Source organism: Cantharellus anzutake (assembly GCF_015039405.1).
Source record: "Cantharellus anzutake strain C23 chromosome Unknown EI90scaffold_2, whole genome shotgun sequence".
In the NCBI taxonomy this organism is placed as follows: domain Eukaryota; kingdom Fungi; phylum Basidiomycota; class Agaricomycetes; order Cantharellales; family Hydnaceae; genus Cantharellus; species Cantharellus anzutake.
The window spans coordinates 1,207,317-1,226,343 of record NW_024066952.1 but is presented as its reverse complement, the minus strand read 5'-3'; the positions used below and the strand labels follow the sequence as shown (position 1 = coordinate 1,226,343).

General features: G+C 48.6%; 5 protein-coding genes across 5 annotated transcripts; 1 reads left to right on the top strand and 4 right to left on the bottom strand.

Moving 5' to 3' along the window:
* Window positions 1-5,673: 5,673 nt before the first annotated feature.
* On the top strand, window positions 5,674-6,207 carry EI90DRAFT_3030911 (uncharacterized protein; the record flags this gene model as incomplete). The annotated part of the gene is made up of 1 exon (XM_039058267.1): window positions 5,674-6,207. A coding segment is annotated over exon 1 (254 nt), but the record flags the coding sequence as incomplete, so codon positions are not given.
* Window positions 6,208-6,761: 554 nt separating this feature from the next.
* On the bottom strand, window positions 6,762-7,437 carry EI90DRAFT_814184 (uncharacterized protein). The gene has a single exon (XM_039068086.1). It carries the CDS (start codon window positions 7,327-7,329, stop codon window positions 6,835-6,837), a length of 495 nt encoding a protein of 164 aa, XP_038923418.1. The 5' UTR covers window positions 7,330-7,437; the 3' UTR covers window positions 6,762-6,834.
* A 1,148-nt stretch (window positions 7,438-8,585) lies between these two features.
* EI90DRAFT_3030908 (uncharacterized protein) lies at window positions 8,586-9,543 on the bottom strand. Its single transcript, XM_039058266.1, has 2 exons — window positions 9,045-9,543; window positions 8,586-8,971 (listed from the first exon to the last, which is right to left on the bottom strand). Exons 1-2 carry the CDS (start codon window positions 9,263-9,265, stop codon window positions 8,695-8,697), a joined length of 498 nt encoding a protein of 165 aa, XP_038923417.1. The 5' UTR covers window positions 9,266-9,543; the 3' UTR covers window positions 8,586-8,694.
* Window positions 9,544-11,255: 1,712 nt separating this feature from the next.
* On the bottom strand, window positions 11,256-13,669 carry EI90DRAFT_3011391 (uncharacterized protein; the record flags this gene model as incomplete). Its single annotated transcript, XM_039056463.1, has 11 exons — window positions 11,256-11,393; window positions 11,455-11,560; window positions 11,619-11,687; window positions 11,742-11,823; window positions 11,874-11,949; window positions 12,001-12,070; window positions 12,121-12,282; window positions 12,339-12,476; window positions 12,544-12,729; window positions 12,793-13,542; window positions 13,599-13,669. The coding sequence occupies 11 exons, from the start codon at window positions 13,667-13,669 to the stop codon at window positions 11,256-11,258; spliced, it is 1,848 nt and encodes a 615-aa protein (XP_038923416.1).
* Window positions 13,670-15,135: 1,466 nt separating this feature from the next.
* EI90DRAFT_3030900 (uncharacterized protein) lies at window positions 15,136-17,182 on the bottom strand. The gene is made up of 4 exons (XM_039058265.1): window positions 16,763-17,182; window positions 16,639-16,711; window positions 16,269-16,578; window positions 15,136-16,201 (listed from the first exon to the last, which is right to left on the bottom strand). Exons 1-4 carry the CDS (start codon window positions 17,129-17,131, stop codon window positions 15,328-15,330), a joined length of 1,626 nt encoding a protein of 541 aa, XP_038923415.1. The 5' UTR covers window positions 17,132-17,182; the 3' UTR covers window positions 15,136-15,327.
* Window positions 17,183-19,027: the final 1,845 nt, after the last annotated feature.

Genomic DNA, 19,027 nt, shown 5'->3' with positions numbered 1-19,027 from the left:
AAGGTATATACTTGCTGTTTTTCGACTCTCTGGGTTGGATCTGGTTGTGTTGGTCTGTGGCTGTGCTCCCCAGTCCCTAGCACTTCATCCTCGGGTCGAGTGGGGCGGGACGGGCTTCGCGGTGCTAACGTGGAATATGGATCTTTTTGTAGCTGACTTGGCCTGTTTGTTGTCATCCAAGCGCTCAGTCATTGACGTGGAATCACACTACTCAAAACTCGGTCAATGGCCCAGATTGTGCTCCTTCGAGTTTCTGGGAGCGGCACCGCCGAGTCTTTGACCTCTGCGCATGGAAGCTCGAGCCGAAGACGACTGTTGTTTCCACTTGCGAGCTAGTAGTAGGTTGGCTCTATTACTAGCACATCGACCATATTGGAGAGATCCGCACGTATCCCCGTTACCAACGAGGCTTCAAGTTCATAGTACCATACATACTACCTCGGTAACATTGCGGCAATTCTCCATTTGTTCTTGAAATAAAGAACTCTGAGATAACGATCGAGCTTATCTGCCGGTGTGTGTGTTTCCACACCAGCTTTTTTCCGTTGAAGAAACCGTGGTCTCAACGGGCGTTGCTGCCACCTCACATCAAGAGTCTCGCGTTGACGCACTTGAAATAGCGAAAGTCCCTGTTATCCATGGTGGAAGCCCAACAATGTGTTTGAGGGACGGCGGGGGTCCATTGGCGATACGCTTCCCCCTTCCCCTTTGTCATCGTGTGGATAAAGGATCACTTCGTGCTTAATGAAGTAGGCATACAGCATATGGGCTATCGTATTGCTCTCTTTCCTAGAAGCTTGATACTTTATCTTTGCTCTACTCTAGCTCTGTTCACTTAGTTGCACCCTCACTTTGGATCAGATAACATGGCACTGGTAGGGGGCGCGCATAGGCTAGGTATGCCCGACGAAGCCTCCCCCCCCCCTTCAATAGCTAGATACACGAGGGATGGCGCGTTTCAATTCACTCGACTAAATCCTGCCCTGCGATTCGAGAGACAGTCCTGCACCTTTTTTTTACAACGCAAGAGAGTGGCGTCATGCATGATCGCGGTGGGGCAGAGATTAGCCTTTTCCCTCATCCCTCGTCCCGTCACACCAATGTTAATTGCCCTCGTGCGTTTTGACACTATAGTTCGGGACCCGTAAGTTCGTAATTTTTTTTTTTTTTGCGAAACATTCGCGATTACAGTACAAGTTCGATTAGTCATTGGCAATTTTGGCACCATCCACTCGGGTACAGCTTGAGCCGCGGCCTTTGTATGAAGTCTATCCCACGTTGCCTCAGAAGATTCTACGGCGCTTCACACCCTGTGAGGTTCCTCGAGCCTCAGTATTTTTCTGCGCCTCCTATCCCACCTCTCCGAGTTCTGTCAGTGTCACGCGTACGTCTCATGTCACCTGCCATGCCGGTCGGTTTGCTTTTCAACCTCCAATATATATTACCAAAAGTTTTTCTAGCTGGGTCATTGATGGCGTTACGTATATATCTCGATCGATGTTTTATGCCTATCGGTCTCACGATAAGTACACTTGACTAACCCCGGCCCTGGCCCCGTCCCATGCGCGGCCAAGTGTTCTCAGGCTAGCCGCGGCCGTCCCCCCACCGTCCTCGGCTGACCGAATACCGCCTGATTCCAATGGAAACGTCTATCTTATCTACAGCTACATAATTCGATCTGAAAGACGAGTGTATACGTGATTTTCCATGTGAATGGCCTCTATCTAGCCATGAGCCATTTGTCAGTTAGGGCCGCCACCCTTTTTATATAACCCCTTAAGATTATTAATATAGCTCTCATAGTCGTATCACGCTTGTAGGGCTGAGACCAACCAAGTATATAATCTTTTCGTAGACGTCAATGATCAATTTACCTGTCTAGACGAGATTGTTTTGCAGATTATGTATGTATAGTCAAACCATTGATCACAACTGAGTGGGGATGCCGTGCTCAAAGATCGAACCCGGTTTGAACATACCGGGGACCGAAGGTACCACTTGTTGATTGGGTTGATTGAAACCGCGCGAAACCCCACCACGGTTTCCCGGTTCTGGTTCTCTGCAAAAATTTCAAAGCTGGTTGGGGGGGGGGGGGGGCGGGCTCGGCTGGTTCCTGAACCGAACCATGCAAACCAAAACCACAGAACCGTCAAAGGGATTGTGTACGACTTGCGTTGCATGCGTGCATTATGCATTCCTTCATATAAATAAATTTTTGTGCTATGCATGTAACCTTTGGCCTCCCGTAGCTTTTCTTTTCTGAACATCCAGGGGCCGGGCTGCTAGCTTGGAAGTTTTTTCTTTTTTTTTTTCTTTTTTTTTAGGTTGCCTCTTGCCCCCACTGCAAGGTATTCATGTACTATTTCATTCAAATCATTTGCGTTGGGGCGCTAGCGCATTCGGGGGGGTTATATAATTGATCGTTTGTGGTCGGTAGATAGGGTTCAGAGGTGCGTGGAATATATAAGGGGAGGGAGGAAAGAAATCAGCCTCGGAACAAGGTACGTCTCTGATACCGTCGATACAAAGTGCAAGATCGGATCTCTCAGAGTTAACGTGTGTATTTCGAGGAATTGGAATTTGGGAGCAGTATACTAGGGGGGTGGTAAATGCAAGAGCCTTACGAAGCGGCAACGTTCATTACTTAACTGCCATTATATACTGCTCCCATGTAAGTAGTCATCCACAAAAGGCCATACATAGATAAGTTAAGGAAGCTAGTCCCAACATGAAAAGTAATAGGCTAGAAGTGCAGATCGACGGAGGCCGCGCGCTACTATGGGGTTGGTGCCACCTTGGAGACAAAGCTCAGGGTGTCCGGCGACTGTTCCATGTTTTGGCCTGACCCGAAAACAACCCTTCCAACGACACCCTGGATGCTGGGATCCAGTTACGTTGACTCTGGCAGATTCGAACTCGGACAGGAGAAGGAGAACTTGAATGGCCGCCGCACCAATGTAAAGTGCTATGCTAATTATGCAAGAACGTAATATACTACTGTAAGTGTGTATACCCGTTGATGTTGATTGAGACATATTAGGGCCGGATGTTATGGAGGCAAAGAGGCCGCGACGTCTTTGCAAAGTCTTAGATAGTTTGCTCCTATTCCGCTATCAGAGTACAAGTACTAGTACAGTGTGGAGGTGGAGGAAGAGAATTCCGAGGGGTTACTAAGTACATATGTACAGTGTGTATAATTTTAGCCGAATACTGTGCTTCGATCGATTCTTTTCTTGTTGCAGCATGCAACAATACTACAAAGCATATGGGGTATATTTGTACATTGGCCATATTCACTGTACTTAGGCAGGTGACCTCTTGCACATGGGGTATGTGCTCCATGCGTGCTGTATAAACGGGGTCGAGTACTCCGCGGCCCTCAATACCCGGACTTCTCTTCCGGAGGCGCGAGGGTAACCGGATATATGTATATGCCGGGGGTAAATCGAATGTCCATCAGCTCGAGTATTGTCTCCGCTGGCCAAGCTAGCCAGTCACTGTGCTTGGAATTTCCATAGTGCAAGTACGTGGTTATAGCGACGTGCCAGCACAAGCGTCGCATCATAGTTCGAACAAGGAGAACCGCCGTTGTACGGACGAAATGAATACATAATTATATATATATATATATATGATGGAGATATACAGTAACCATTTCCTCGCGCCCTCACCCTTACCAAGACACTACATATGTAGGAAGAGGGGAACGAACACCAAAGTAATTAGCGGAATGTATTATGTGTATATATGCATAATTGACTTGTCAATTATTGGCATCATTTGCAAATCAATCTTAATTGTCAAGACATTCGGTCCCGAATCATGACCGCCCCCCTCCAACCCCTTCTCCCCCTCTACTTACATAACTACATATACGAAGGAAGAGCAAAAGATGCGCGCGCGGCGTAAGTAGTTTTCTCCTCCAGCTGACAGCACAAGGCACTCGGAGTTTCCCGCAATTCATATCGAAATGATAAGTAATTCATGATCAACTTTTTTCATTTGAAATCCAATGAAGATTAATTTACTCTCAGAGCGGGAGAGAAGGCGGTTTTTTGCTTGAACTGACTTTTGCTCCGATGACCTCCTTACCAGCTATAAGTAATAAGACTCCCCCTTTCTCTCTCTTCCTTCTTTTCCCTTTTCCCTCTTACTTTGGGGGGGTCATCGAGCGAGCGAGTGTCCACGCAACCGATCATTAGACGTTGCTATTAGTGCAGGAGAGCAAGCTTACTAGGCAACACACACACATCCATGTCATTAACGGGCATCAATCGAGGAGTCCCTTTCAAATGGCTCCGTGCCATTGCTTACGCTGCAACCCTTGCATTCGCCATCGTCGGTGGTAGTGCATGTATTAATTGTTTCGTAAAGTAACGAGAACGCGCGCTCTCTCTCATATCGATTTCACTGACGCTCTGTTTCTCTCCTTTACATACTCAACTATCAACTACCTCGCACACACGCATATACACTACCATTACTACGCATAAAACTCCCCCCTCCCTCAAAAAAATAACCCATCCTTCAGAGCTCACAATGAAGTCCACAGAGTCATCCAAGTGGCTGAAGCCGAATCCCCATTCCCAGGTGTCACCGTCGTCATCTCCATCTCAGATCTCATCGGAGCTGGAGCTTTCCTCGCTACGGGTGAAGTCCTCTTGGGAATCACATCCTACATTTCCCTCTTGACCCTCCTCCCTTGGATCCTACCCTTTGGAGGCAAGTACATCCAGAGGGTTGTCGTCGGCCATCGTCATCATCCTCATGGTGATGGTGATGGTGATGGACATGGACATGAACATGTTGACAGTGACCGTGATGATTTGGAAAGAGAAAGAGAGAAAAGGGGTTGGGAGATATTGCTTGGATTTTGGCTGGTTAGCTTGGTATGGACGCTCGTGAGCGCGGCCGTTTCGCTCGATTGGGCTCTTCATCGACATGCAAAGACCTCTGCGTATTTGGATGGTGTGAAGATACCTGATGATGTCGTTCGGTACAGTCTTTCTCTCTCTCTTGCTCTCTCTCTCTTTCTGATAACCCTTTTTTTTTCTATTTTAATTTATTTCCGTCTTTATATAGAACCCTACAAAAACAACTCGGATTACGCTCAGATTATTGGGTACATGGATACACTCGTTTCTTCGCTATCGCTCCATGGCCTTTGATCCTAACAGCCCTCATTTCCATCGCCTTAACTTTCCCCGCTCTTCGACGTCCTCCTTCTCCTTCTGGTGTTCCTGTGCCGGCGCTGAGGAATATGGGTTCGGAGAGCAATAGTATCGAGAAGAGAGGTGGGGATGCGACCAGGCTCGAAAGGGTGTGAGTTCGTCGTGTGTGTGTGTGTGTGGAGGGGGGGGGGGGGGGTTAGGAATCAAGAGGGAAGAATATTTATTCTGGCGCGCGCGCGCGTCTCTCGGAGTGGTGAGATGACACAACAATATTAGCGCGGGCTTCGATGACGGGCCCTCGGGTGGCGTCGCTTATGTAAGGAATCATCCGCGTTAAAAACAGGATTTTCCGTGTTCCCGAACACACCACTATATTCCTTCACATACTGGTGTGGGGATCCCCTGCCGGTTTGAGAGTAGAATCATGGGCAGGTTTGGAAGTCCGAGTCCTGGCCGGACCCCTTCAAGTCTTTCGAAGAAAAACGAGGTTCTCGATTCCTTCGGGGGGGGGGGGGGGTACTTACTTATGTAACTTGGACCTTTCCCATGCAAAAAAAGGGCGTCTTCTACGTTTTTTAAATCCTTGTGCTTGAAAACAAACCTTCGATTCCCCGTTGGCATCCGGTACAACCTCCTCGATTTGTCAAGCCCCATTTGCATGCACGCGCGTCGTTTTCTGCTCATTTCCGTTCCCGCCTACGCCCACCCTCTCCCCCCAACACACACAACGCGTGCGCATTCGACCAGGCTACTAATCCCTCTTTTTCCTTCTCTCTCACTTTACACATCCTATTCCGGGGCCCCGGCCTTTTCACCTTTCTCAATTCATGTTTCACACACACACAACCAATGTTACTTTTGTGACATGCATAATATTCCCCTCCCCCCCCTCTGCAAAGAGTCACTCGGTGACTAATTCTTGTTGTCCCCCACCCACCCCATCATCCTCCACACATCCGTTGTCAAACTCATGCATCTCCACGAAAACGGATTTTTGATGAATAATTTTCTCTCTCTCTCTCTCTCTCTCTCTTTTCCTTTTCTTTTTGACGAAACCAATGCACTTTTGTCATGATGACCGTTACATAAATTGTATAAACACTTCTTGATGTAAAAAAAAAAGAAAAAAAAAAGACTTTGCTGCCGCCGCGCAAACGACCACGACTTGATTAATTAAGTAATTGTTATTCCCTTTAACTATTAATTGCAAATTTGGTTTGGTCTTGTACATTATCGCTCGTTTGTGGTCCCACTCTTCCACTTTGCATGCAAGGTAGGTAGTTATTTAATTTCGGTAAAAAAGTGTGCAAGATCGATCTAGCTTTACTGCATGCAGGATCGAACGAATAAGCCTCGCAGCGGCCCCGGCCCTCCCCCTCCCTCCCCCCCCAGTGGCAGTTTGTAGTAGCACTTACTGTAGTCTCTTCCCTTCCCTATACACAGTGGGAAGTAACCCTGGCAGATGGTGTAGGGTTGCCCCGGTACCAGTGCCGCTAGGTAGCCCCATTACTATTTGACGGGGCCAACTATCAGATTTCCAATGCCGGGGCCTCCTATCAGATATGCGCAGTCTGACGGGGTCATCCTGATGGGGTGCCCCGGAAGTACTGACGGGGTGCCCTGGAAGTTATTGATAGGTAACCCCGCTTGTTTTAATAGTGAATCATAATATATTCATTTGGCATTGTACTATATAGTAATACATGCATAACTGGTGCTTGTCATTGCGTGTGTCGGAGAAATAGTGCCCCAAGGCTATACTGAGGGTGCGGGATAAACCCCGCGCTTGAACACAGGAGAAAGCCACCCTTGCAGAGATGAGTCTGTGGGGCTGGTGTAGGTCCCAAGAGCAAGTCGGTTTCAAAGATATAATAATCAGTGGGGTAAATGTGGCGGGTAGATCGCAAAGCAAATGATGAGGTGAATGGCGGGGAACACATAGTTTGCTCATCCGTGAAACCCGGCCCACGGGGTTCCAGAACTCCCTGTACCTCACCGAGTAGAAGGAAATGGGAGGGGGAGAAAAGTTAAGAGCATAGTGGTAGGCACACTTTTTGGTCAGGCACCAGCGCGGGCTTTGCAACAGCGCATTGGGCAACGCCATGATAACACATCTGGTTTGCGTCCTTTCATGTCGGTTGGCCCAAAATATTGGCATCAATGAGTGAAGAACGCGTGAGAACGCGTTCAATTGCAAGGGGGTCACCAGCGACTATTGGCATGGAAGCACTGGCATGCGCGCAACAGAGCATGGGCCCACAGTGTCGGACTCAATAATGGGAGAAACCAAGTAGCAGACACAGATATGGGCCCCACCAAAGGGTGCAATGCAGGCTTGGTCGCCAAGATCGGATGAGCCAATTGCACAAGATCGCTCAACCTGGAGTGGCAATAGAGAGCATTGAAGCACGTATTATGATGCAGAAAACAGCCAAGAAAAACGTGGCTGCGCATATTATGGATATCCAGCGTCGATTCAATGTGTGTAGGAACACAGAGATAAGAGAGATGACAGGTGAGACGAAGTTCCAAAGTAAATGGCAACTCCCGAACCGACAAGGATGAGGAAAGGAACCCAAAACCGACATTAGCGCCCCGCGCTTCCACTCTTCCCAATGGTCTCCTTGCTCCCAACAATCACATGCCTACGGTAGCCCTGGTACTCCACTCGACTGAGCAGCATTTCGAAGAAAATGATAAGTACTTTAATGTGATGGTAAAACCCAGTACAATCTGACGGGGAACTTCCCACACCTGGACGGACTTGACATGGAACTCAGCGATGATGAGAATGAGGGATTGGAATGCTCTAAGTTAATGTGAGAAATTGTCTTTTGGTATCAATATGCAAGTCAGAATCCAGATGCTAGGTAGCCCCGGTACTACACACGACTGAGCATTTCCAAAAAGCTGATAGGGACTCGATTAGGTGATGGTACAACCCAGTACAATCTGATGGGGGGACTTCCCACAGTGTATATAGCTGCCTCGAACTCGTAGAAAAACGAGTTTTCAGCATGAGCTGCGCCTCCTTAATTTTTTATATTTTCCTTTCATGTAGTCGGTAGGTAACCTAGCTCAAGAGGCTCATGCAAGTGGTCGGTCGCAACCGATATGCATGCACGCATGCAAGCTATATAGCGCTCCTATGTAATTCCCGATATGTGAACTTGATATAATTCCAGGCTTGAACGTTTACATTCTATTTTTCGAGTCTGCACTAATTGTGTAATTAAGGGCATCCCACTGGTTATCGCTAGTAAGTACGCATAATCGGCTCAACGTATATACACTGAACACCAGTGTCGATCCACAGGGGACCGACCAGCTTGCTCTTTTTCGAACGGCATGCAACTAAAGAACTTTCAATATACACCAAAAAAAAAGAAGGGAAACGAAAATTCAGTGGCTTACGCGCGAATTAAGAGCAACTACCAACTACGATAAGAGAAACGTACTTGTTGTTGATTCACACCTGCTATGGCGTTCGCGCCTAAATTATATCTATAAGTGCCAATTTTTTTTAATACCCCGATATGACGGTGCATGCTGCGGCGAGATGGTCAAGTGCTAGCGCTGAAGCGATTGATTGCAGCGGATGGGACGCAAAGTCTCCCCTAAAAAGAAAACGCGCAGCGTATGAAAAACCAAGCCGAGATGTCCCCACAGTGATTAGAGGTAAGCGCCAGTGATATCTCTCGCTTTGAATTGCGTTAAAAGTAACCCTCCCTCCGGGTTGACCTTGCACCTGAGTACGACGCACTACCGGGCGCTTAGATAGTACACATGCATCGCTTGCGCTTGTTCAAGTGAATCAGACATTTGGAGACTGCACTGGGGGGGGGGACATGGTAGTATTGGCCACCTACTTACATGCAGGGTGTACGTCGACCGCTTTTGCTGCTGCAGTGCGCATCACTTTTTGCAGGTTGTGCGAGAACGTAGAAGTGGCTTGCGCCCTGGATTGCATATGCATTGAGATGCAAATCAAAAAACAAAAAAGAAGAGAAGAGATAACATGAGTCGGGAGACACAAAGTTGGACAGGAGGGTATGTGCCAGTGCCAAAAGCTGACGCGCTGCTAGAATTATCATATCGCGCCAGCATTAATGACATCTGGTAGTAGTGTTTGTTCTTGCACATTTCCCTTCAAGGAATCAAGCTTGTGTGAACATGAATCCTGTACACCGAAATGTGCGTCGATGGATCAAAAATTTTTTAACGATGAAAGAGTGAGTGGGCGGGAACAGATAAAGGAAAAAGATAATCTAGAGGCTTAAGAAGAACATTTGACACCACGGGGCCAGAACTATGATAGAGGATGAACAATTTGATTGAGGGAGGTTGCAAGAACTAAGGAAGAAAAAAGTTGTTGACCTTTTATACACATTTTTCCTTGGTGGCGGTGTTGCGGCCGCTTCCGGTGAATCAATATCGAGGTACGTTTGCGATTGCGCGGAGGCGAAGCTTACTTGATGCGCCCGGATCCTTATAGGGTCGGTAGTTTTAACACCCGTTAAGTAGATGGCCAGCCTCTATTGGAATGTCCCCATCCTTCTTGTCTTGTCACTATGCATATGCCTTTCCGTTAAAGCAAGAGGCTGGTCTAGCATATGCATATGTGTTCCACTTTAGTAGAGGCTGGGATCCTGCCTACATGTGTTATTGACTTTTTGCCAATTATGCTTCAGCACGACGGGTTTCCCCGGGTCCCCGCACCAAATACTTATATTAACCCAATTTTAGCACCTGCCATAATATGTTCTAGACCAGCCTGTGTGAAAATCCTGTCGATAACCATAGCACACAAGGGGGAAGGGCACAATGAACTGCAGGAGCCTGAGTGCAATATAACTCGGCGGATACATGTATGTGGGAGGCGGAATATCAATTGAGGACTATCGACGTGCACTAAAAAATTAAGAGCTCGAAACGAGACCACCCCTCTTGCATAGGGAGGGCCGCAATCATTCGGTCGGTGGGTAACTCGACGGGGCTCTTGTGGCGGGAGTCATATGGAGTACGGATACACATAGTATCGTTGCCTCTGTTCCTCCAATCGAGCAATGTAAGCGGCACCCAGGAGGCCTATACAGTACGTGTGAGGCAAGCAGACACAGCAGTACAGTCAGTCGACAACTCGACAGCGGCTAGCGGTTGGGTCCATGCAGCGGGGCAGGCAACTATCATGGTCAGATAGCCAAAGGGACGCGGAAACATCGTTATAACCAAGGAAGATTGCCGGTTCCGTTGTGTAGCTGCTTGTCCGAAACCCCGTCTTTGTTCCTCGATGGGGGCCTGCGGAATCTTACAACAATTCGATTCGACTCACAACGATGTGAACATTCGCCGCAATGGGGGGAGTTACGGAAAAACGAAGGGGGTATCTAAGGAACCGGCATCTAGTGAAGTTGTTGTTAGCTGCCGGTCGTTGTCGAGGCGAGGAAAGTCACCGGCTGGTTTGACAGCACCGACGTCGGCATAGAAATCGCCCAATAACTCGCCGCTGGCCATATAATGGACCGGATCAGTTGTTGCAATTGGGCAGGAGTGCTACGTTAGTTTCTTCCAGTCGATCGATCTCTGAATGTGCGATCGCACGAAGAGATGCGTTCAAGGTCAGGCATGGGGTGTTCCCAATTTCTTTGCATCAAGCTGAAGGGTGCAGGTCTGGGCCTCTCTGCTCATAGCTTGTAAAAAGTTTTATCTGGATTGGGCATTGAGAGAAAGGATCGTACAAAATTGCATAAGCAGTGGGATGAGACAGTAGGACGTGCCTTCTTTGTGACAATGTCACGAATTTTTCATGCGAATGGCGCGCCGGCGTTAGTAAGGGGTGTATAGGATGCACTTATGTCCAAAAAAGAAGTATAAAAGACACGCTAGACATCAATGCGAGTGAGTAACGTGCATAGCATCTTGTAGCAGCATGAAGAAAGGAAGGGAAAGAAGATCGTGTCATAAGCAGCAACGAACGGACTATCTCGGCACCTATAACACGGGGAAAGGAATAAGTTTCGTCCGAGAAAGGAAGCGTAAATGATATCATTCTGCGTTAACTGGAGCCCCAGAAATCGTTGCCTATCAATCGAGGTGCGCCTGCATAATTGCATCTGAGATATACGCAGCGGAAATCAATTTCCCACCAAACCAACGACCATTCAAACTTGCGCAGGCTGAGGAGGCCGACTCAACGCTATCGAATTGGACGTAAATCTCTCCCTGGTGCAGGCGAGCAGTGAGCTCTAGAGTCCGAGAGGAGGCGCTAGATGGTACAGCCTACCTGAGAATCCTTATCAACCGTGATCGCAGAAACGCGTCCATGCTTAACCTGACATTCGCTCTTGACATCTTCAGCGAGTTCCTTATCCCAATCTTGACCCGACTCTCTGGCGAAAGAGGCGTCATTATTGAAAAATGGACCAATGGCTAAAAGAGACCACGTACTCAGCCGGGTCGAACATGTTTTTAAGAAGAATATTTCTCGTCTGTGCCTGTGGAATCACCGGCCGCATTCTAACAAAATAGGGTTAAACGTCGCACCAGACTGATGGAGACAACAATACACACGGTTGAGCAGGAGAGGTGACGTGTTCAGTCCTAGCCAATTTCTGCATCAGCATGTGACGAGATGTGTTATTGCTCAAGGAACCTGTCAGGGACGTGAACACCCAGAAATGCGGGAATTAATGGTCAACCAACCCCCGTTCTCATCAAGGGAATCCTGATATGAAATGCCTTTGGTAGAGCTTTTCTCGTGAACGGTGTTGACACGGAGCTTTTCGAAAGAAATTGAAAGGGTGATAAGAGAGAATGTGAGAATACCAACCTGTCTACCGGCCAATTCAAAGCCTTCCATCTGTTCCAACGCCATTTTAGCATCTTCGGCCCTCTTGAATCTACGCAGCAAATCAGTATGAATTGGGGGCTAGAAATATTAATGACGTACTGTACGAAGGCATATCCTTTGCTCCTGCCGGTTGCCGGATCACGATGTAAATCAACAAATTCCAGCTCCCCGAACGGCTCGAACACCTGTTTGATGTCTTGCTCGGTAAGGTTGAAATGGAGCGAGCCAACGTACAACTGCATGGATCCTTGCTGTGATCCCCTGTGATAAATACAAAGTGAGACTCTAGGGGAAGTAGAAAGTATGGGACGACGAACACAATATCAGAGGAGTGAACCTTATTCTTCTCTGATTCAGTCAACTGAATCTTGATTGGCAGACCCATTACAATAGTACCCGATAGATCAAGCGCTTTCTGGACTAATTCAACAGATCCAAGTTCGACATACGCGATGCTGTGCGTCAGTTTAGGTGAGACAAATCGGCCATTCGCATCTTATCCAACGGTGAAACTCCACTCACCCCTTTGAGCGTCTAGAAAGACGATCTGTTACGATACGAGGATCAATGACCGAGCCCTCTCCAAGTTTCTCTTCGAAGAAATAGCCTAGATCACGGGCGGTCACGCGGGCAGCCAACTGAGATACGAAAACAGACCGGGCTTCGGAATCTGCGCTGGATACAGGAGGATGCTCGGGGGATCTGCGCCTGGTGGACCAGAGACAGAATTCGTGGAATTTTGTTCATGATCAGAAGAGCCTGATGACTCACCTGCGAGGAGGACTTCGTCTTCGGTCATACCTCTCATCTCGGCGTTTTCTATCGTCATAAGGAGGCGGGCTCCTATCGTCAACCGGAAGTCTATCTGCAGGAGGAGGATGCCTAGGACCGTCATCGCCAGGTTTACTAGCAGTATACGATGATCGCCTATCTGACTCCCGCGAGCGGTCTCGAGCAGATGATTTGCTCACTCTGTCCAATAAATCTCTGTCTGATGCGCTCCTCGTGTCACCACGACCAGCTTCGCTAGAGGGAGGTGCAGCCCCGCCGTCAACTGAACTCTCTCGGAGTCGTTTGCTATAGCGGTCGTCCAGACGAGGGGAGGGAGAACCATCCACTTCGTCCAGTTTGCGACGACGATGTTCACGGTCACGGTCGCGATCTCGCTCTCTATCCTGTTCATAATCCCCAGCCCTGTCCCTATCCTTATCCCTTCCTCGCTCTCGGTCACGGTCCCTATCGCTCCTATCCCGATCGCGATGACGGTCCTTTTCTCTGTCACGTTCACGTTCGCGCTCCCGCTCGGAACGACGTTCGCGGTATTTTTCCTCGCTTCCGCTGTGCCTCCTAGAGGAGGAATGATGATGCCTTTCACGGTCACGGTCATGTCTATCTTCTCGAGGGTCCCGGGTGTGTTCCCTTTCGCTACCACGCTTGCGATCACGGTCGCGGTCATAGCCCCTATCCTTATAATCTTTGTGAGCACTTCGAGAAGATGAATGGTGGTCACGACTAGGAGAACTGCGAACGCAAAGTTTACGTGAGCGTTAAGGGAAAAAAATAAGCGCATTGCATACTTTCGTCCTGGAGTATCTTCTATGCCATTGCTATACTTTCCATTGGTACTGAGCGCCATTGGGGAGTCCATGACAAGTCGCTGCAGAAGTTTAGTTGACAAGCTTTTGATATGGTCCGAAGAGAAATGGGGCGCTCAGAAGAAGTGAACGGCAAGCCCCGAGATTATGTAAGGAGAACCGACCATGCCGTCCGCCAGCCCTTCGATCGGATCGTTGTGGCAGTTTTAACTAGGAGAACGCAATATATATTTTGTTCCGTGTTAACATTTGAAGCTTGGTGTTGGATGTGGCATTCCGATGTTGCCGTTATTTGTTAGCTTTGTTGTTCGCTTTGGCCCCTGTCCATTTGTGCCACTCAGAAAAGTATCTAAGTGCAATGTGTGAGCTGAGAGCACGATATTTAATGACACTTTGATATCGTGCTCAGAGTGTCCGGTTGCGATTAACAGAAGTGAGGTCGTGGTAGCATAAGGCGCGGGGTGATCTGTGTTGTGCCTCTCCTAAACTGCCACTACATGGAAATTACAAGGTCACTTCAAACCTCACAATTGCGTGGGAACCATGTCACTAAAATTGTTGCTGGTACTCTTTATTCTTCATCCCTCCACACCCGCAGACCATTGCCAAAACATCTAGGGGTACTCATGTCAACATAGGTATCGGTGATTATTGATGTTCTCCGAACGCGTTCAATTAGACAGTCTGGGAACGAGATCACAGTAAATCAACTTTGTATCCAGAGGATTCGAACCACGACTGAAATGAAGCTGCTGTTGTAATGGCGTTCCAAATATGGTAACCCGTCTCCCAGCGATACAGATTTCAGAGGCCTCCGAGCCGGCCTGGAACCATACCTTTATCTGCCACGCCACACACTTGGATTCTCATCTGGAGACCGATATGTCAGCGCTTGCGATGGGAATCATACTGCGTTTGGAGCAGTGGAAGAAACGAGCTCATCCCAGGAGAATTCATTCCTGCCTCCGCAAGAGAGGATCCACTGATTCATAATCCAAGGTGAGATGGAAGCCCCATTAGTCGTTGATATCAGCCAAGTGGTTTAGCGCTTCGTCAAATTTCTATCAAATTTCCTCTTTGCTCGATAATCGCTTGAGTGTGGTGTTAATGCTCTCGGGGATATCAAGGGCCATGTCAGAAGTTGAGGTTTAGTATTGACAGCCTCCCCAACATTCATGTTGAGACAAGTCACCACTGTCGTTGTGTACGCATTAAAAGAGCCGAGAAGCATCCCTGCAAAAGGATCACAGTCTGTAGTCAGGAGCTGTGAAATGCCCACCCGCGCTCGGGCCACTGGCATGCCAATCTCATGTCCCACACGCACATCAAACAAATCTGGGATGGCACCTTTACCAACGACGTTTAGGTACATAAGCAACATCCAACAGCTAACACTCACGGTTGGAAGTTCACACATAAATTTCACTTTCCCCGAGATTCCTCACAAGCAGTGTCAATCGTTCTCGAATCCTTACGATCTAGTCCAACAGCTGTGTGACTGAGAACGAGGCTAGCTAGAGCAAGGTGTGATCTTTTGATAGTATTATGCTCAAGTACATACACAGTAGGAGTACAAAGTCATTGCCAGGTAGAATTAAGCGGTGCAGGGGAATGATAAAAAGTGCAGCTGACTGAAGTTAAAGTTAAAAAGCACACCAGTGGGGGACTGACAGCCACCGTAGGACCGTAGCGAGATAAATACGAGAGGACTTTACTGGTAAACTGCCCGGTCCTGAAGCCTCCACCGTCGCAGTGGACCCCACCACCAGAAAACGGAGCCGGTGGGTGGAAGTGGGTCAGGCAGTGTTGTGAGAGTCGAGTGAGATGGGCGGCGCCTTGGGCCTTGCGTGTCCTGTTGCCCTGATGTCGAAGGACCAGCAGCCTCAGCATCAACTTCTCGCTGCAACCTTTCCAGTGCCTCCTTCTTATCATTCTCGCCTATATCTCCAGCTTCATCTTCCCAATCTTCCTCTCGTTCTTCGATCCCCGGGCCCCGCTCCACGTTGAGGAGCCTCTGACCTTTTCTTCGCTCTTTAAACTCCATGATCCTGCGTTCTGCCTCTTCCCGCTGCGTAAGACCATAAGCCCCTAATCCCCACCCTTCACTCTCACCACCTTCAGGACGAGGATCACTCTGGGCATTCTCGACGGCGGCACGTATATGTGCATGGCCAAGCTCTTTGGTGAAGTTTGAAATATTGTGAAAAAAGGGAAGAGCGTGGAAGAAATTGCTCAAACGGGAGTGCGGATGAGGGGCACCATTTACAGTTGTCTGATGGGCGGCGAGCCCTGAAGGAATAGAACACATTTCGATGTCCCCTTCGTTGCCACTGGTGGCATCGCGACCTGGACCCATCGTCCGTGCAGATCTCCGTCTACTCAAATCTCCAACCAGCGAACTGAAGAAACGAAGGGCCCCAGAGGTATTCGATGAGGGAGTGTCCACTTCCGAAAACGTTTTTCTTTTCCGTTTGCGTTCCTTCTCCTGTGCCTTCCGTTTGTTGCGCTCTGCACGATAGAGCATGTCTCCCACCTCGGGAATACCCATCCCCGAGCCAGCAAACCACCACCACCCAAAGAAACTCCTGGTAAGCAAGAAGGCGGCACATGAGTTCAGGGCGAATCCTGATCATGAGCAAACAGATAACTCACTGCCACAGCACCACAGCCCAGTTCAGGTAGGGCAACCACACCAATCGGTCCTCGAATATTAGAATAAAATTCACGACGACGCTCATCACTGCTAACAGACAGGCCCCGGCACCGAACGCTGCTGTGCCACCGTCGGTTCGCCATGCTCTGTAGCGATTGATGACAAACCCCCATATGAACAACGCGGATGTGAAGAGCAAGGAGAGGGTTGTGTTGCAGATGCCTCGAATGGCATCTCCTAGGTCCTGTGCACGATCAGTTGGTGATAAAGACGAGAAGGTCATAGCTGACGAAGCAAGGACGAGAGGTCCTACGTGACCCAATTTTAGGGGATAGATAATCGCAGCCATGCGGCGCATCAATGACATACCGAGTAGGAGGAAAATTAGTCGTTGTTCTGCTTTGGCAGGAAAGAGTAAAGTGAGGGTTTGGATGTTCGTAATCTGTCAGCTAGGTGTGAGGCAATATAGACGGAGGGGGGTAACTGGGCATACGTGAGCAAAGCCAGATGTTATAGCTTCCATAGAATACCACGAAACTTGCCCAGCGATAGGCCAATCATCAGGAGGGATGCTGATTGCGATGTAGTCAAGCATATAAGGCCATCCGCGACTGTAACTACGAAGCAGATGCAGCACAACGATTATGCTAGCTATCGAGGATATTAGTAATGTGGTGACCCCTGCGACTTGCAAGGCATAGTTGAGCCGCGCGAGAGGCCAGTGGGAATGTGCAGTGAAGATGAGGTGAATAAGCAAAACAGACACGAGCGCTACAATGACACCTTGCAGGAGGATCTGGACCGGTAAGGAAAGGGCGAAGTTTGGCTGGAAGTCAAGGTACGGATCCCTGTCATTTTCCATGCACAGAGCGTGTTAAGCGCAATGACCGAAAATAATAGAAAAGGCTATAAATAGACAATGCTGTGCCTTTATGTCAAGGCATGACTCACGTTCTCCGATAGTCGAACCATGGATCCATCGCAGGATTAATGTGCCTCAGCGGTGTAGCAGTCGTTCGAGGTTGAGACTCCATGCGCTTTCCAATCTTTGACAGCGTTGTGGTCGTCAATGCTTTGATCAATGACCTCCGACTCGTCTTGGTAGATTTTTTGCTTCCTTAAAGGGAGTGAACGCCGTGTACCTTTTAACGTCGCCTTCCGGCGGACAAGGCAGCCTGGATCGCTGGATTCTCGCAATTCCCGCCGGCAATGCTTGGCATCTGTGCCCACACGTGACTAACACCTGCTGTGCCTTGTGTAAGAGAAGTTGGTAACCTGCCTATCACCTACCCAAGTCGGTTGCTGATTTGAAAAAGCCAGTGCGGGAGATATAAGAGAAGTGTCATCCTTAGGATCAGGCAAGCTAGTACTTATCCGCTGAGTAACGGATTGCCATATGTATCTAGATTCCTCTATACTGATAGAGGCTGGTAACCTGAAGTCGATCCTTTTTTCAACGATCCCTGTAATCTCGTGTCTCTTGAGAGCCGCCTTAGCAGCCCCCCGATCGTACCGGAACATGCATACTCATGCACGGATTTCTATATATTGTTACGAAGTCATAGAGGCTGGAGTCCTGCCTAGCTAGCACGGATTATGCATTGCTGAGTCTTTATATTTTTATTGGTGGATCCTTCAGCAGCTTTCGCGGGCAGGATGCCTGAAGGTTTGTGGGGAAGGGTTGGGTTGTCGATGCCTTCCAACGGTTGATGACGGGTGCCTCTGGGGAATTGCTCTACGTAACGAAACACGATCATGATTCATGGTACGTTATTTTTAATGCCGAGTGCGATCCCACTTTAGAGGCCTGGAATTGGATTACTCTGCCGAAGCCTTGTGATCCAGCATGGATCCAATTCCCGCTACTCTGTAGCGGGTCTTGAATGCGTAAACTGAATGCCCGTGCCAGAGGTCCTGTATTATTGCAAATTCCCTTGCTATCCAGGGTCCTTGTCTTGATTTGTAAGCCAACTTTCCGCATTTGTTTTGTAACTTCCGTATCCTGTTCTCGCTTTAAAAGCTCCCCTTCCCAATAACTTCCCTTGCCCTTCATGCCATGCTCCTTTCTCCATTACCCATTCTCTCTTTATTCGACGTTTCCTCAATGTCTGTGGCCAATGATGTCATCACCCATTGCACGGTCGGAAAATGGAGTTTGACTCAGTGCCCACGAGGTTTTGAGTTGTGAAACAGATGAGCTGTTCTTTCGCGCGAACTTGTGCTAATAAACATTGCATTGCTGGTTCGGGAGGATGTGTAGGATTTACAGACGGACTCATGCATGGATTTTTTTGGGGTTATGTTCGCTGGGCACTTATGTTACTTGTGGATTGTCTACCAAAGTCCAAAAGCAAAGCCTTGTACCCTGCCCGTCGGTGTAGGTCCCAATCAGGGAGGGCCATAGTTCCTGGAAGCCGGGCGGATTCTTACCAATAAGGCATGATAATGTCGCGCTCCCAGGGCTTGAGGCTCTTCGAACACAGGCCATCCTGGGAAGGACGCACTGCAGTTTGAACCTTTAAACAATCCTCATGAAGAAGGCATCCTGTTGCGCATTCAAATCCACCTCGAGTTAAAATCAGGGCCCGGCCCTGAACGGATTCGCTCACGCAGTCTCCATGGATGACACTCAATTTTCATCCCCAACGCCACTCTTGTCGTTTCAAATCAAGCTGAGGGCCTTGGGGGTTGTCTTGTTGCAAATGCATGAATTCGCCACAGCGTACATGGGTAGAGCACTCGTTCAAGAGGAGATACC

What these genes read in the sequence shown, in the direction of transcription:
- EI90DRAFT_814184 (XM_039068086.1), bottom strand. Translation starts at nt 7,329, where the DNA reads ATGCCAATATTTTGGGCCAACCGACATGAAAGGACGCAAACCAGATGT.
- EI90DRAFT_3030908 (XM_039058266.1), bottom strand. Translation starts at nt 9,265, where the DNA reads ATGATAATTCTAGCAGCGCGTCAGCTTTTGGCACTGGCACATACCCTC. An exon ending in GGTCGACGTACACCCTGCAT is followed by an intron (nt 8,972 to 9,044) that starts GTAAGTAGGTGG and finishes CACTTGAACAAG; the next exon opens with CGCAAGCGATGCATGTGTAC.
- EI90DRAFT_3030900 (XM_039058265.1), bottom strand. Translation starts at nt 17,131, where the DNA reads ATGGAAAATGACAGGGATCCGTACCTTGACTTCCAGCCAAACTTCGCC. An exon ending in ACTAATTTTCCTCCTACTCG is followed by an intron (nt 16,579 to 16,638) that starts GTATGTCATTGA and finishes TGGGTCACGTAG; the next exon opens with GACCTCTCGTCCTTGCTTCG. An exon ending in TGGGCTGTGGTGCTGTGGCA is followed by an intron (nt 16,202 to 16,268) that starts GTGAGTTATCTG and finishes CTTGCTTACCAG; the next exon opens with GAGTTTCTTTGGGTGGTGGT.